The sequence below is a fragment of the Pagrus pagrus genome (assembly GCF_965226575.1).
Source record: "Pagrus pagrus genome assembly, chromosome: 18".
Classification (NCBI taxonomy): domain Eukaryota; kingdom Metazoa; phylum Chordata; class Actinopteri; order Spariformes; family Sparidae; genus Pagrus; species Pagrus pagrus.
This window is the reverse complement of record NC_140202.1, coordinates 20029057-20041118: the sequence shown is the minus strand read 5'-3', so window position 1 is coordinate 20041118 and position 12062 is coordinate 20029057. Positions and strand designations below refer to the sequence as shown.

At 42.4% G+C, this 12062-nt stretch overlaps 1 protein-coding gene across 5 annotated transcripts in view; it reads left to right on the top strand.

Annotated features, from left to right (window-relative positions):
• mideasb (mitotic deacetylase associated SANT domain protein b) overlaps positions 1-11667 on the top strand; it is a 30951-nt gene extending 19284 nt beyond the window's left edge. For 3 of the 5 annotated variants that reach the window (XM_084380798.1, XM_084380797.1, XM_084380796.1), the window contains exons 8-13: positions 734-809; positions 2139-2227; positions 2826-2969; positions 4004-4126; positions 5852-6051; positions 7974-11667. In XM_084380798.1, coding sequence (XP_084236924.1) covers positions 734-809; positions 2139-2227; positions 2826-2969; positions 4004-4126; positions 5852-6051; positions 7974-8211 — 870 coding nt within the window. In that variant the 3' untranslated portion in view covers positions 8212-11667. The remainder of the gene's footprint in view (positions 1-733; positions 810-2138; positions 2228-2825; positions 2970-4003; positions 4127-5851; positions 6052-7973) is intronic. The other 2 variants (XM_084380799.1, XM_084380800.1) reach the window with 2 other exon arrangements.
• The last annotated feature ends 395 nt before the right edge of the window (positions 11668-12062 follow it).

Below are 12062 nucleotides of genomic sequence, written 5' to 3'. Positions count from 1 at the left end.
AGTGAAAAATACCTGGTACATCGGAAACGGAAGCAACAGTCCAAACTTTAGATGGTTGTTAGAGGTGTAGATGCCGATAAATCTTCTCTTGATCGATTCATTGACTGATCATTGCATCCTCAATAATAATGATACACTTCAATTCATACAGCGCTTCTCTTAGCACAGTGCTTTACAAGTGAAAAGCAACTGGCGATATTAAAAGCAAATCTGACTTGTAAGAATAAATTATAGTGCATCTAATTGCAGATGAAGGAGTCATTACTCAATCTTTACAACGTACATTACAGGGATTTAAACGTCCTGATGCAGAGTAATGGTAGTACTGGCGGAGATTTCAGGCCCCAGCGACCAGCACTGGTCCAACGTTGTCAAGGAAACTACGAGGGGAGGGGGTGTGCATGTGTGCGCGTGTGTTTGTGCGTGTGTCAAAGCGCCCACTCTCTGCAGCAGTCCGGCTCAAACTGCCGTCCTTCAACAGTCAGACGGTTTCTTCTCAAAGAGCACAACATTGATTCTTATTTTGACAGAAGCAATAACAGCACAATCATGATATAATGCACTCAGGTACTGGATACAAGCAGCACAAATGAGACCGATGGTTATTTGACTGTTACCTGGTTACCTGTCAGCAACGCTGTGCTGTATAAAGTCTTTTAACAATCAGCCGTTGCAGCTTAACGTCTCCGTTTGTTTACTCTTCAATAATGTTCTCATGTTGTTTGTTCCTCAGGCTGCACTGTCACTTCTGATGCTGAGGAATCCAATTTTCCCCAAGTCTCATCATCTGGCAAACTACCACTACTCAGGTCAGTCATCATAACAACTCTTATTATTATTTTGCCCACCATAATAAGTGGATGTGATTTAACTAAGGGCTGGATAGATTAGTTGATTAAGCCATTGACAGAAAGTGGATACTGATGGATCATTTCTGTCATCCTTTAAGCGAAAAATGCCAAACATTCCCAAGTTCTAGCCTCTCATCTGTGAGGACTTGCAGTAGGGATCGAAGGTTTTTTTTTTTTTACCGATGTTACTCATTGTAGTAATCAAAGATAATCTAAGACGCAGACAGCGGATAATACATGGTATTACATTACTGTATAATCTTCATTGCTAAGGGTGTCACGTGACTTTCGATTAAAAAATGTTATCAGCGCTGACGTCTATGCTTTTGTTAGGCGTTGACTTTTATGCTCTGACAACTGTCATTTGCATTTTTTATGAGGTGCACTTGAATGCACCACCATTGTCCATACTGTATTTTATTTAATTGATTTGATTAGATAGATTTTTTTTAAGATTCTTGCAAGTGCGGCACTATTATGTTAAGGTGGTCGAGGGGCCGAGAAAGAAGGAACCCTCTGATGATGGTTAAAAAAAAAACATCCCGATAATTGGACAGGCTGATAATCATGTGTTATGTGATATTAAATTTGTCATTTTGGGTTGAGTGGAGAGAAAAAAAGCTACTGAAGATATCAACTTGGCATTTTTCACTATTTCTTGACATTTAAGGACCAAACAGTTCACTGGTTAATGGGAAAAAAACAGCAGGCAGGTCAATACATAATGAAAATAATCATCAGCTGCAGCCTTAGACCTCAATCTGGAGTCATTTTGAGAATTTTCCTGATGTCGATCAGTTCCTCGTCTGATGAATTCCACACAGCTGGCACTTGCGCGCTCATAATTAGTCGAAAAATCTTGATTTCAGCCAAGATGAAATCTCAGCCCGCAGCCTCGCCTCAAAGCGATGGCAGCTGCAGCAGTGAGAGTGTCAGGGTGGTGGTGGTGGGGGTAGTGGGTGACTGTGGAGGATTGTCAGGGTCAACGCGATGAGGGAGGGAGGGAGGGGAGAAGGGAGGAGTGGGGGGTTACAGCGTGTGGTTAATCCCGGGCAGAAGACAGGAGAGTCATTGTTTATCGAGTGATTTCAGTGTGCGTGTGTGTGTGTGTGTGTGTGTGTGTGTGGTTGTAAGGGTGGGGGTGGGATAGAAGTTGTCTGGATCCCTGCACATTCAGAATATAGACTAGGAGCAGATACTTAAGTGTTTTTAAACTCTCCATTAACATGCTGCATCTTTCTCCTTGTAAATGTCTCTCTCCCTCTCTTCCTCCCCCTCCTCCTTCAGGATCAGACAACTGGACCGCAGCAGAGAGACGCCAGTTCAACAAAGGCATCACTGCATACAAGAAGGACTTCTTCATGGTGCAGAAACAGGTACGCTGTGGGCTCAAACGTAAGAATAGAAAAATAAAAAAGTAGCTGTGGGAGTGCCGATTCGATTTCCTCTTCCAATAGTTCACAAATCCTCCCATAACAAGTATTTTCCCTGACTGTAGGAAAGGGAAATACAGTCACTCTGGAGCAATGTTTCCCTCTTGTTTAATTATTTGCAGTGTTGCAGTCCATTATTGCTTCTCCACAAGACTGCAAAACTATTACATTCTCTTGTCTAAATCACAGTTTCAAGCTTCTCAGTGTTCACTGACCGTACCACCATACTGACGGCTTTTAAAATTGGATTTATAAATATTCTTTAGACCTTTTCTTTTCTCTCAAAACAAATAATTTTATTGTATTATCTAAAGAAGGGTGTTTATTCATCTGAAAAATATACTGAATGAAAAAAGGAAATGCATAAAACGGCGGCAGATCATTTGAGCTCGCCCTGTCTGAGGCTGTACTTAGCAGCTGCGAAGCGCCCTGTAAAATGACCTTATGTGTCGAATAACGTGCAGTGACATTTAAGAAATAAATAAATGGAAACGAAAAGAAAAGACACTCCGTTAACGGGAAATGTGTGTGTGGTTCACAGGTGATCACCAAGTCAGTGGCGCAGTGTGTGGAGTTTTATTACACCCACAAGAAGCATGTCAAGATTGGCCGTAACGGTACGCTGCTCTACGGCGAGGCGGAGCCCCTTGACAGCAAGACCGCCGAGGAGGAGATGGACCACAAGGTGAGTTACATGCTTTAATATGGGTCTTTGTTGGTGATGTATAGACAAAGAGGCTGTTCAGACCTGGTTATAACATTCGTCCTGAGTGATCCGATCACAAGTGGACAGCTCTCGAGCTAAGCATTGAACAAGTCACAGCAATATCACCAGACTCCCTTAACAAACTGCGTGATTTTGAGAGTTGTTCATCGAGGAGAAACATCACAAACTTTGTGAAACAGCCGAGTTGAATTCTTGAAGGCACATATGCCTTTTTGTACATTCGGCGTGAAATGCAAAACATTACGATGTTTCTTTCCTTATAAAAAGTGTCAGTTTGTCACAGCATTGCTGTGCTTGCCTGGCTACTTCTGTGTCCAAAGTGTGTCTTACTTTCCAGCAGCTGTTTGAACACTATTTACACCAAATCTATTAAAGAAGACAACATTTTATTGGTGGTAAACATGTCAGATTTTACAAGTACAGTAAGTAGTTACCAATAAAGGTGACTTCTTCGATGCCTGTGGCGAAAGTCTCCAGACTCCCTCAAAAAAACCCTCCCTCAAGAAACTTTATAAACTCTGTCTAAAAAAAATTCCTAACTATTTGGGCCTTCTTGTTAATTCCGCAAATGTCATACATGAGGATATTTCTTTATTTGTGTCAAAACATTGCGCCTGCCGTCCAGCTGTGATCGGTCACCCAGGAACGATGTTGACACCAGGTGTGACACATGCACCTGATGTCTCTAGATAACGTGGTTAGAAATCAACAGAATGAGCGACTGTTCAACCGCAGGGTGTTATGATTAAATATGAATGAGCCGAGTTTTATTTAGATGTGAAACTGCAGCGTGTCAGTTCAGAAAATAACACGGCTCAGAATATCTTCATTGACCACCTCAGTCTTCAAATGAACTGTGTGAGTCCCCGTCCTAGTGTAGATGCAGTTTGAAGGCTATCACATATTGTGTAACACAAACACAAATTAGCATCGAGCTGTAAATTTCTCCCCTGGAGACTCTTTTACACTTACACTCGTGTTCCTCGGGCCAGCAGGGCTCTCACAGGTTGGAGCCACAGAGGGAGGAGGACAGCCGGAAGTGGGAAGGGTCAGCTGACAGGAAACAGGAAGTCGGCCCCACCAGGGTGTCACACAAACTGCAGTCAACTGAGAACGTGAGTGTGAAATTGATAATCACCTCTGCGTGGGAAAGGAAGCCTCAGCTGAATGAAAAGACAGAATCAGTAGATAAGGGAGTGAATGGAAGAACAGTTGTTTTATGTTTCCTAGGTTATTGTATTTGCCGGAATATAAGATGACTCCCTCTTTTCCGATATCTGTGTTTGAGGAAAAGTCCCTAAGATAAAAAAAAGTTGAAGCCTTTGTTTTTTTCATAATCAGTCAAAGAGAAACATAATGGACGCAAAATAATGTGATCCGTCAAGAAGTGCGTTTACATAGCGCTTTTTTGACATGCACAGATTGTTTATGCCGGCTGTCAGGCGTCTAATCTGACGGAAATATAACAGAAGAAGAAGAAAGAGATACATGATTCGTTTATTCTTTCCGTCTGTTAATACAGTTTTCAAGATTGACACAGTTCATTGTGTCCAGGGAACAATATTTACGTTTCTGGTTTGGTTGATTCTCGCCTCATTCATCTTTTCAAACACTTGTTTGACCGACTCATTTTGACCATCACGGCATTCAACAATCCAAAAATCTTTTTAAATCTCCAGTTGCATTTGAACCAGACCAGTTCTGTTTTGATCCCACTTTGTTTCTGGCCCTTCTGGAAGCAGCGTCACCTAATGTCAGCCCCACATGATGAGAACATACCCAGAAACAATAATATTAATAATAATGATATATTTCCTCCCTCTCTGCATCAAAAAACGTCACAGAGGCCTCCAAACATAATTTCTAGAAAAAAATATTGTCTCATGAATGGGGTCATTATGGCATCGTTAATAAAATAAAAAAGGCAACCATGTGAAATCATGAAAAACCACACTAAAGTAGGTCAGTACTCCAGAATGATTGATGGCTGAAAGACATTATAATTGCTCTTTGTTGTATGTGTTAATTAATGCCGTGGTGGTTATATTGTGATTAGCGAGCAGAGTGTCACTTCTCATTTGTGCAAAAAAGCGCAATTTCTCGAAGCCATGAAAGCACTTTAACTATAGGAGTTATCAGCTTTTCTTTCTTTATTTATTGGATTGTTTGCACATTAGAAACAGCTGTTTTGGGTGATATGGTATGTAAAAGAAACACAGTCACATGCACATATACAGACACACTTAACACCTACACATACATTGATTTACAATAGAGAAAACCAGGAGAAGCAGAAGCTAAAAGCCGCTACAGATATCTCGAGATTAACAGGATTACAGTAAATAAAACTGGATTATTTTGGAACAAGTCTCCACATGTTCCAGGTTGGAAACCTCAGTTGGCCTCATCAGATTTGACACATTTGTCCTTTTGAACTCTTCTGACTTGTCCTGGTGGACCATTGTTGGATTTGGTGCCCCCTGCTGGATGTTTGAGTGGAGAAAAACTTGGCCGATGTCCACCTCTTTGGATTGTGTAACCCCATTATGTCTGTCAACAAACAATGACTCGACAAGAAACCTTTATTCTCATTATTCACATTACTTTTCACCATTCAGCGCACACGATAATGTTTTCATTCAAGCTCCAGACTGTGCATAGTTTTGTTTTCTTTAACTGGCACATGATTGCATGCCATTGTAACACTACGCTACATGAAAGATGCCCATAAAGCAGCTTCGAGCTCATTATTTATGTCCTAATTGCTCGCAGTAACCGTGTTAAACATCTTTGGAGCTTTCATGTTCACCACACCTCTCGCTTTTATCCTGTGTGTGCAGCCGGGGACCGTTCTGATCATGAAAGGCCAGGAGGACGCAGGGAAGGACCAGCCGCTGTCCCGGGTCATCCACCCCCCTCATCCACCCCCTCCCAGCTCCAAGTCGAGCTATGACGGCAACGCGCGCAGGACCAGCCCTTCAACAGGCAACAAAGGCACAGCTGGTCAGGAGGGAGAGTTCCCCTGCAAGAAATGTGGCAGGTCAGTGATCAGAAATATCACACTAGCCGCTGCTGTTGTGTTGGAGACGTTGGCACGGCTCTGTTTACTCATGCAAACAGCAGCAGCAGCAGTTACATAAGAGGCCGCAGACTGAACTAGCAAGAGACCAAATACAGAATCTCTGCAGGAAATATTGCTACTGCTACTGCCCATTTGGAAGAAGTTTTAGTAAATAGAGGCAAGTGTCTGATAGTGTTTGAAAGAACCAAACCGTCCCGTCATGCTTCGGTTAAATAACAGTACGTCCTCTGGCAACACCAGGCCTGTTATTGCCAACTGTGTCCTAGCAACTGAAACACGGAGTGGATACGGCACACGGAGCCTCTCAGCTCTACCCAGCGACTTGACAAGAGCTTTACTCACCTTTTACTCTGCTCAAAGTGTGCTCATGATAGATTAGCCACCACTACAGAGGCTGATAATGGTGTTACAGGAAATCCAACCAGGCTTATCAGTCATTTACCGACACTGAAAGACTTTAAAAATTGCACAATTTGGGAAAGGTCTCAGTCGCAGTGCAGATGGCTGCACATTTCTTGGAGCTATAGACCCACATGCTGTGATATTCATTGTTCCAATATCCCTCGTCATTACCCAGCCGCAATTGCAATGCAAACAAGAAGACAAGCGGTTAAAAGAGAGTAAAGACTATGATAAAAGTACTGAATTCATAAACTGTGTCAGCACTCAGATAATGAGCACTTCCTCCTCATTTATTTTTGTGCCTTCTATCCATCTTTTGTCATGCTAAATTAGTCCGCCGGTTAACTCTTCGTGCGTTCAAAAAGACCTCACCGGCTACCGAAAACGGATTTCTCCACGCATCTTCCAGGAAAACAGAGCTGAATCAGGTTATTTTCAGCTTGAGGACAGCAAACTCTCAAAGAAAGGAGGGGGACTAGAGCACACTGATAAATGTGCAGTGGAAAAAAGCTGATTATCTCCGGTAACGACTTCCCCAAGTGGGTAAATTGATTACATAAAGTCGTCAATGAAGTTTTTGCTGCCGCCCAGCCCGGCTCACCAAACTCTCCCTTTATGACGTGCACCTCTTTAGCGACACGTAAACGCAATTTCACACTCGGACTCGTGTCTTGTTAAGCTTCCAAGTAACGAGGTATCTCCTCCAACATGGTGCGAGTATTAATTTATTTCTGTCACAGCAGCACGAGGATAAATGTGCAGAAAAATAGATTAATTTCTCGTCCTCCTTTCGTAAGTGCGCCGTCATAATAAAAGGCTTCACTCAGTTGTCATCTCCGCAGCGCAAAGAAAATAAAGCAGTTTCATAAACACACTGTTGACAGGCCAGTTGTAATTTAAAGTCTTTTTCCCATTGTAGTGCAGGACAGACGACACGGGGCTCCAATAATAATGAGAACAGCCGTGTCGCTCCTCATATTTTTCATTTTCACCAATGCCAACTTCATGGAATAAGTCAATCTCCCATAAAATGCTTCAGATGCAGCTTATTAACAAACAAGAATGATGTAAGAGTCACAATTTAACGCTGTGTCATTTTATGCTCGATGTAAAAGAGGCATGATGAGAGTCAAAAGGCAAAGTCAACAGTGGCCATGATTAATTATTCATTTCCAACAGTTTTAAGATGCATCATTGATGAGCGCTTTTCATCCTTGATGTTGCTATTAATGTGATTTATCGTCTGATGTGCACACATTTTTTTGCAATGATCTCTCAAATGTGGTTATCAAACGCCCTGTGTTTAGTCAGTAAAGTTAGCTGTGATTTAATAATTATAAATTACCCCAAGCATCTTTTTCTGCAACATAATCTCTTAAAAAAGCGTGTTTGTATTGATGCATATTGGAAAACATATGCTCCGATATCGTTTCATCTGGTCAAGCTCTATTAACACTAAGTTCTTCCTCTTCCTGTAGGATTTTCTACAAGGTTAAGAGCCGCAGCGCCCACATGAAGAGCCACGCAGAGCAGGAGAAGAAGGCCGCAGCGCTGCGCCTGAAGGAGGCCGAGGAACGAGCGGCGGCAAAAGCCGCAGCCGAGGCCGCCGCCCTCCTCGCTGCGCGGCAGCAGAACGGGACGCGGCAGACGGGCGGGGACAGCACCAACGACGACTCGTCCGACGGGGAGGACGATGACGACGAGGACTGGCAGTAAGAGGAAGGCGGCACACACTGACTGCACCGCGCGGCGTGGCTCGCTCTCTGGGATCGGAGGAGGAAAGTTGATTGAATAAAAAAAAAACGAGGAATCCCTCCTGTGAACTTTTCTGTACATTTTGTGGAACAAGAAGACTTCCGTTGCTCGGCACATTCAGGGACAGATTTACTCCCGTGTATGTGTTTGTGAATGTGTGGACTGACTGGACTGAGTGAGTGTGTGTGTGTGTGCGTGCGTGCTTTCCAAAACTCACCAACGGCCCTTTACTCTGCTTGAAAAGCTTTTCAAGAGTTACCTCTCATGGTCACAGGGCTCGGTCAAATCAAAGCCATGTCTCCTCTCTCGGCGCTGTCCCGCTCTCCACGCCAGGCCCCCTTCCTCAGCACTTCTCCCCGCGTCCTCTGTCAGAGGCGGACCTCCTTTCTTTTTTTTCTTTTTTTTTCTCGCTCGATGAGCCACGGCACGTGCTCGCTCAAGCTGCGTTCCCGACCGGCTGAAGTTTTGGCGACGCGAACACTGAAATCTGACAGCTTGGGGGAGCGCGGCGAGGTGAACGAACAGAGGGATGTGCTGTTAGCTTCTCTGCTGATGGATGGACGGACGGACGGATGGATGGATGGATGGATGGCATGTGCAAACTGTTGCCTTTGTTTCGCCGCTCTTCTGCACTCAAGGCTGCCAAAAGCTTTCTCAGACGCATGTTGTGCACCAAATGGGTTCCCTCCCTCTCTGTGTGAGCATTGTTCATTTGGGCTTTAGTTCTGTGAATCCCTCTTCAGCCCTCGTCACTTTTTATAGCTCCCAGTTTGTTCCTCACTGTTGATGCCTTGGATGTTTTGATGCTTTTTATCTTGAAATGACAATCAATTTCACACTGTTGTTGTTTTTTTTTTTTCCCTTTCTTTTTATAAATATATATATACAGGTAAACGTTACTTTTTCTGCCTGTGTAGCTATATATGGTTATCGTTGTTGTTTTTGTGAATATTCTTGTTATTGATTATTATTAATATTATTATTATTATATCCTGGTTTTGGCTGCAGTTTAATTGAGCGCTTTTTCCATACTTGTCCATAGCTTCTTCATTTGTTTTTTTTTTTATTTAAACAAAAACAAAAATAGTGCTACTTGCTGCCTGTTTATAACTGTGAGATTTTTTTTTTTAAAATTTTTTTTGGGAAGCCAGAAATGAAGAAAAGGCAGAAACGTATGTGCAATAGAACAAGTTGACCCTCCCCTGTTTACCAGAGCGTCGGAGCCCTCCCTCCCCCTCCTCTCCGTGTCATGCTCCTGACTGACTGCTCTGGATGCCTCTCTGTCAACCCTGTAACTGATAGGAGGTACTGACTTTGACTGTTGAAACCGCAGCTCTCTGTAGATACACATAACAAACCGGGAAAGACAACAAACAGCACAAATTCTGGAAACGGACATCAACGTTTATGACACGCTTGCTACCCTGAAATTTCAGCCAGAGTTCACTCTTTCCATTGTCCAACACAGTAAATAATTTGCTGATGCATACTGGCATGACGGGAAGACAGCTTCTTTACTGTAAACCAAACTTCAGTGCCAACATTAAAAGTATTTCCTTTTTTCTTTTGAAATATATGCTCCTCTACTTAGACAATTCGACCAGAGCTTCCTTTTTACACATTTCCTCATTAAATTAATTATTTCCTCTCGTCAATAAACAGGCCATTCCTTTCCGCAAACCGTACCTAACTCAAATTTAGCAGGTTTTTACAGGGGTTCCTGAATTACTTTATTATTTATACTTTCACCCCTGTTTACATCCTCGTTCTCTCGGTAACGGTGAATAATTTGCTGACACAAACGGCTATTAAGAGAAGAGGAAGCGTTCTTTACTGTAAACCAAACTCGACCCACATTTTGCAGGTTTCAACAGGCGATTCTGCACGCCGAAATTAGACATTCATTTACTTTTTCTTCTGTTTACATTTCACACCTCCCACGGATTGTTGTTGATTATATATTTTTTTTGCAGGAAATTGATGACTAACGGGCTTTAAGAGAAGCAGACGCATTCCTTCCTGTAAAACGTACTTGACCCAGATTTTGGAGGTTTTAACAGGAGATTTTGAATGCTGACGCAAGACTCTTCAGAAGGAGATCTATAACAAATGCTTCCTGCCGAGACATTTCATTACTTTTACACACAAACATAAATGTATCAGTAAATTATTAACTGCCAATAAACAGGCTGTAAGTTCTGTAAACCAGACTGAATTCAAATTTTGCATGTTTTTACAGGAGCTTCTAAATTCTCTTATCACACTTATATTTCACATTAAAGTTCCTGTTTCTTGAAATTGAAACCTGTCCTCAGATTCTCCCTTTGCCAGCATGTAAAAGTGTCTCAAACTGTGTTTAGATCGCCGTGACACTGACTCGCTCAGCTGATACCGTTACTAGGTGGGTCAGCAGTAAATGAAGGGCAGCATAACGCAGCTTACATATGCATCGGGGGAACTGTTCAATAATGTGACCAAAACATTTGCAAATACAGTAAATCTTGGGTTACTGTTGGACAAAATTGAAGGTGGTTAGGAAAGAGCTGCGTTTGTTAATTTGCTTCACCCCGACACGTGTATCTATGGTTGACTTGTTTCTGTTTACCTTGTTGCTGATAGCAGGCACTGATTTGGACTATGGAAACAGCATGTTTTGATCCGTCTATCTCTACATATCTCAATGTTAAGCCCTTCGGCCGGGAGCCAGCTTCTGTTGCCACAGCAACAAATGGGTTAAAGGGTTATTTTCCTTTAAAGGACAAACCACAGTGGGGAGTTGGGGGAGCGGGGAGAAAACGGCTCCAATTACCAGTTACTCCACAAGTTAATCCTGGGTCTATGCACAGACTGTTTGTGTGTGTGTGAGAGTGTGTGCGCGTGTGTGTGGAAATACTGTTAAAAGTGTGTGTGAGAGTGCTTTGAGGTCAAATGTTAAACTGTACCGCCAGTCAATGAGAAAAAAAAACAAGTTTTTGCAGACTGTTCACATGTTTGGTATGTTAATTTATATTTTATTTGGGCTTGTCTTGAGGTTCTCACGGAGGGTAAATTTATTGTCCACGAAAAAGGTTTTCAAGCTGTTTTCAAAAGAAGAATTAGCGATGAAATCGAGGCCACGACACACAAACACACAGCTGTAAACTCTCCTCATTTCATCCAGTTGGTTAAGGGAAATTTTAAAGGGGACAAAAAGGTTTATTTAGCTAAAGATTAGAAGATATATATGAATGAAATTCTATGTTTGCATACTTTCTATGCTATTTTCATATGGGGTTCACACTAATGTTGAAAACGGAAAGGAATCTCAAGTGCTTTTTACTACAGTGTAACTTATTTGTTCAATTTGATTTTTACCACCTGTGTTTTTAGTAATGATTTATGAAGCACTGTATATTAAAGTTTTAAAATATTCATGAAGCTCTTGAGTGTGTCCGTTTGATTTCTGCCTCGTTATCGACCGCACAGGGAAGACATCAATGAAAATCCAAAGTGATGGTGGCGGTGTTGTTGATGGTCCCATTTTGGAGAAGAACGTACACAAGGGGGCAGCGTTGTTTCAGAAGTGTGATGCACCAGATTACCTACACGGAGCAGAAGAGGGCGCTGTTGTATCGGCAGCCGAGAGCTGAGCTGTGTCTCATGACTATTACAACATCATATTCAGCCTATTTGGCCAAAAACTCATCTCATCTTGGTTCTCATACAGTGGATTAATGGATAAAAGGTGTGGTGTCAACACTCTTTGTTACTGTACTATTGATCCCTAAAGACGCAAGTCTATTTGCATCCTTAGCTTTATGCATCTACAGTGG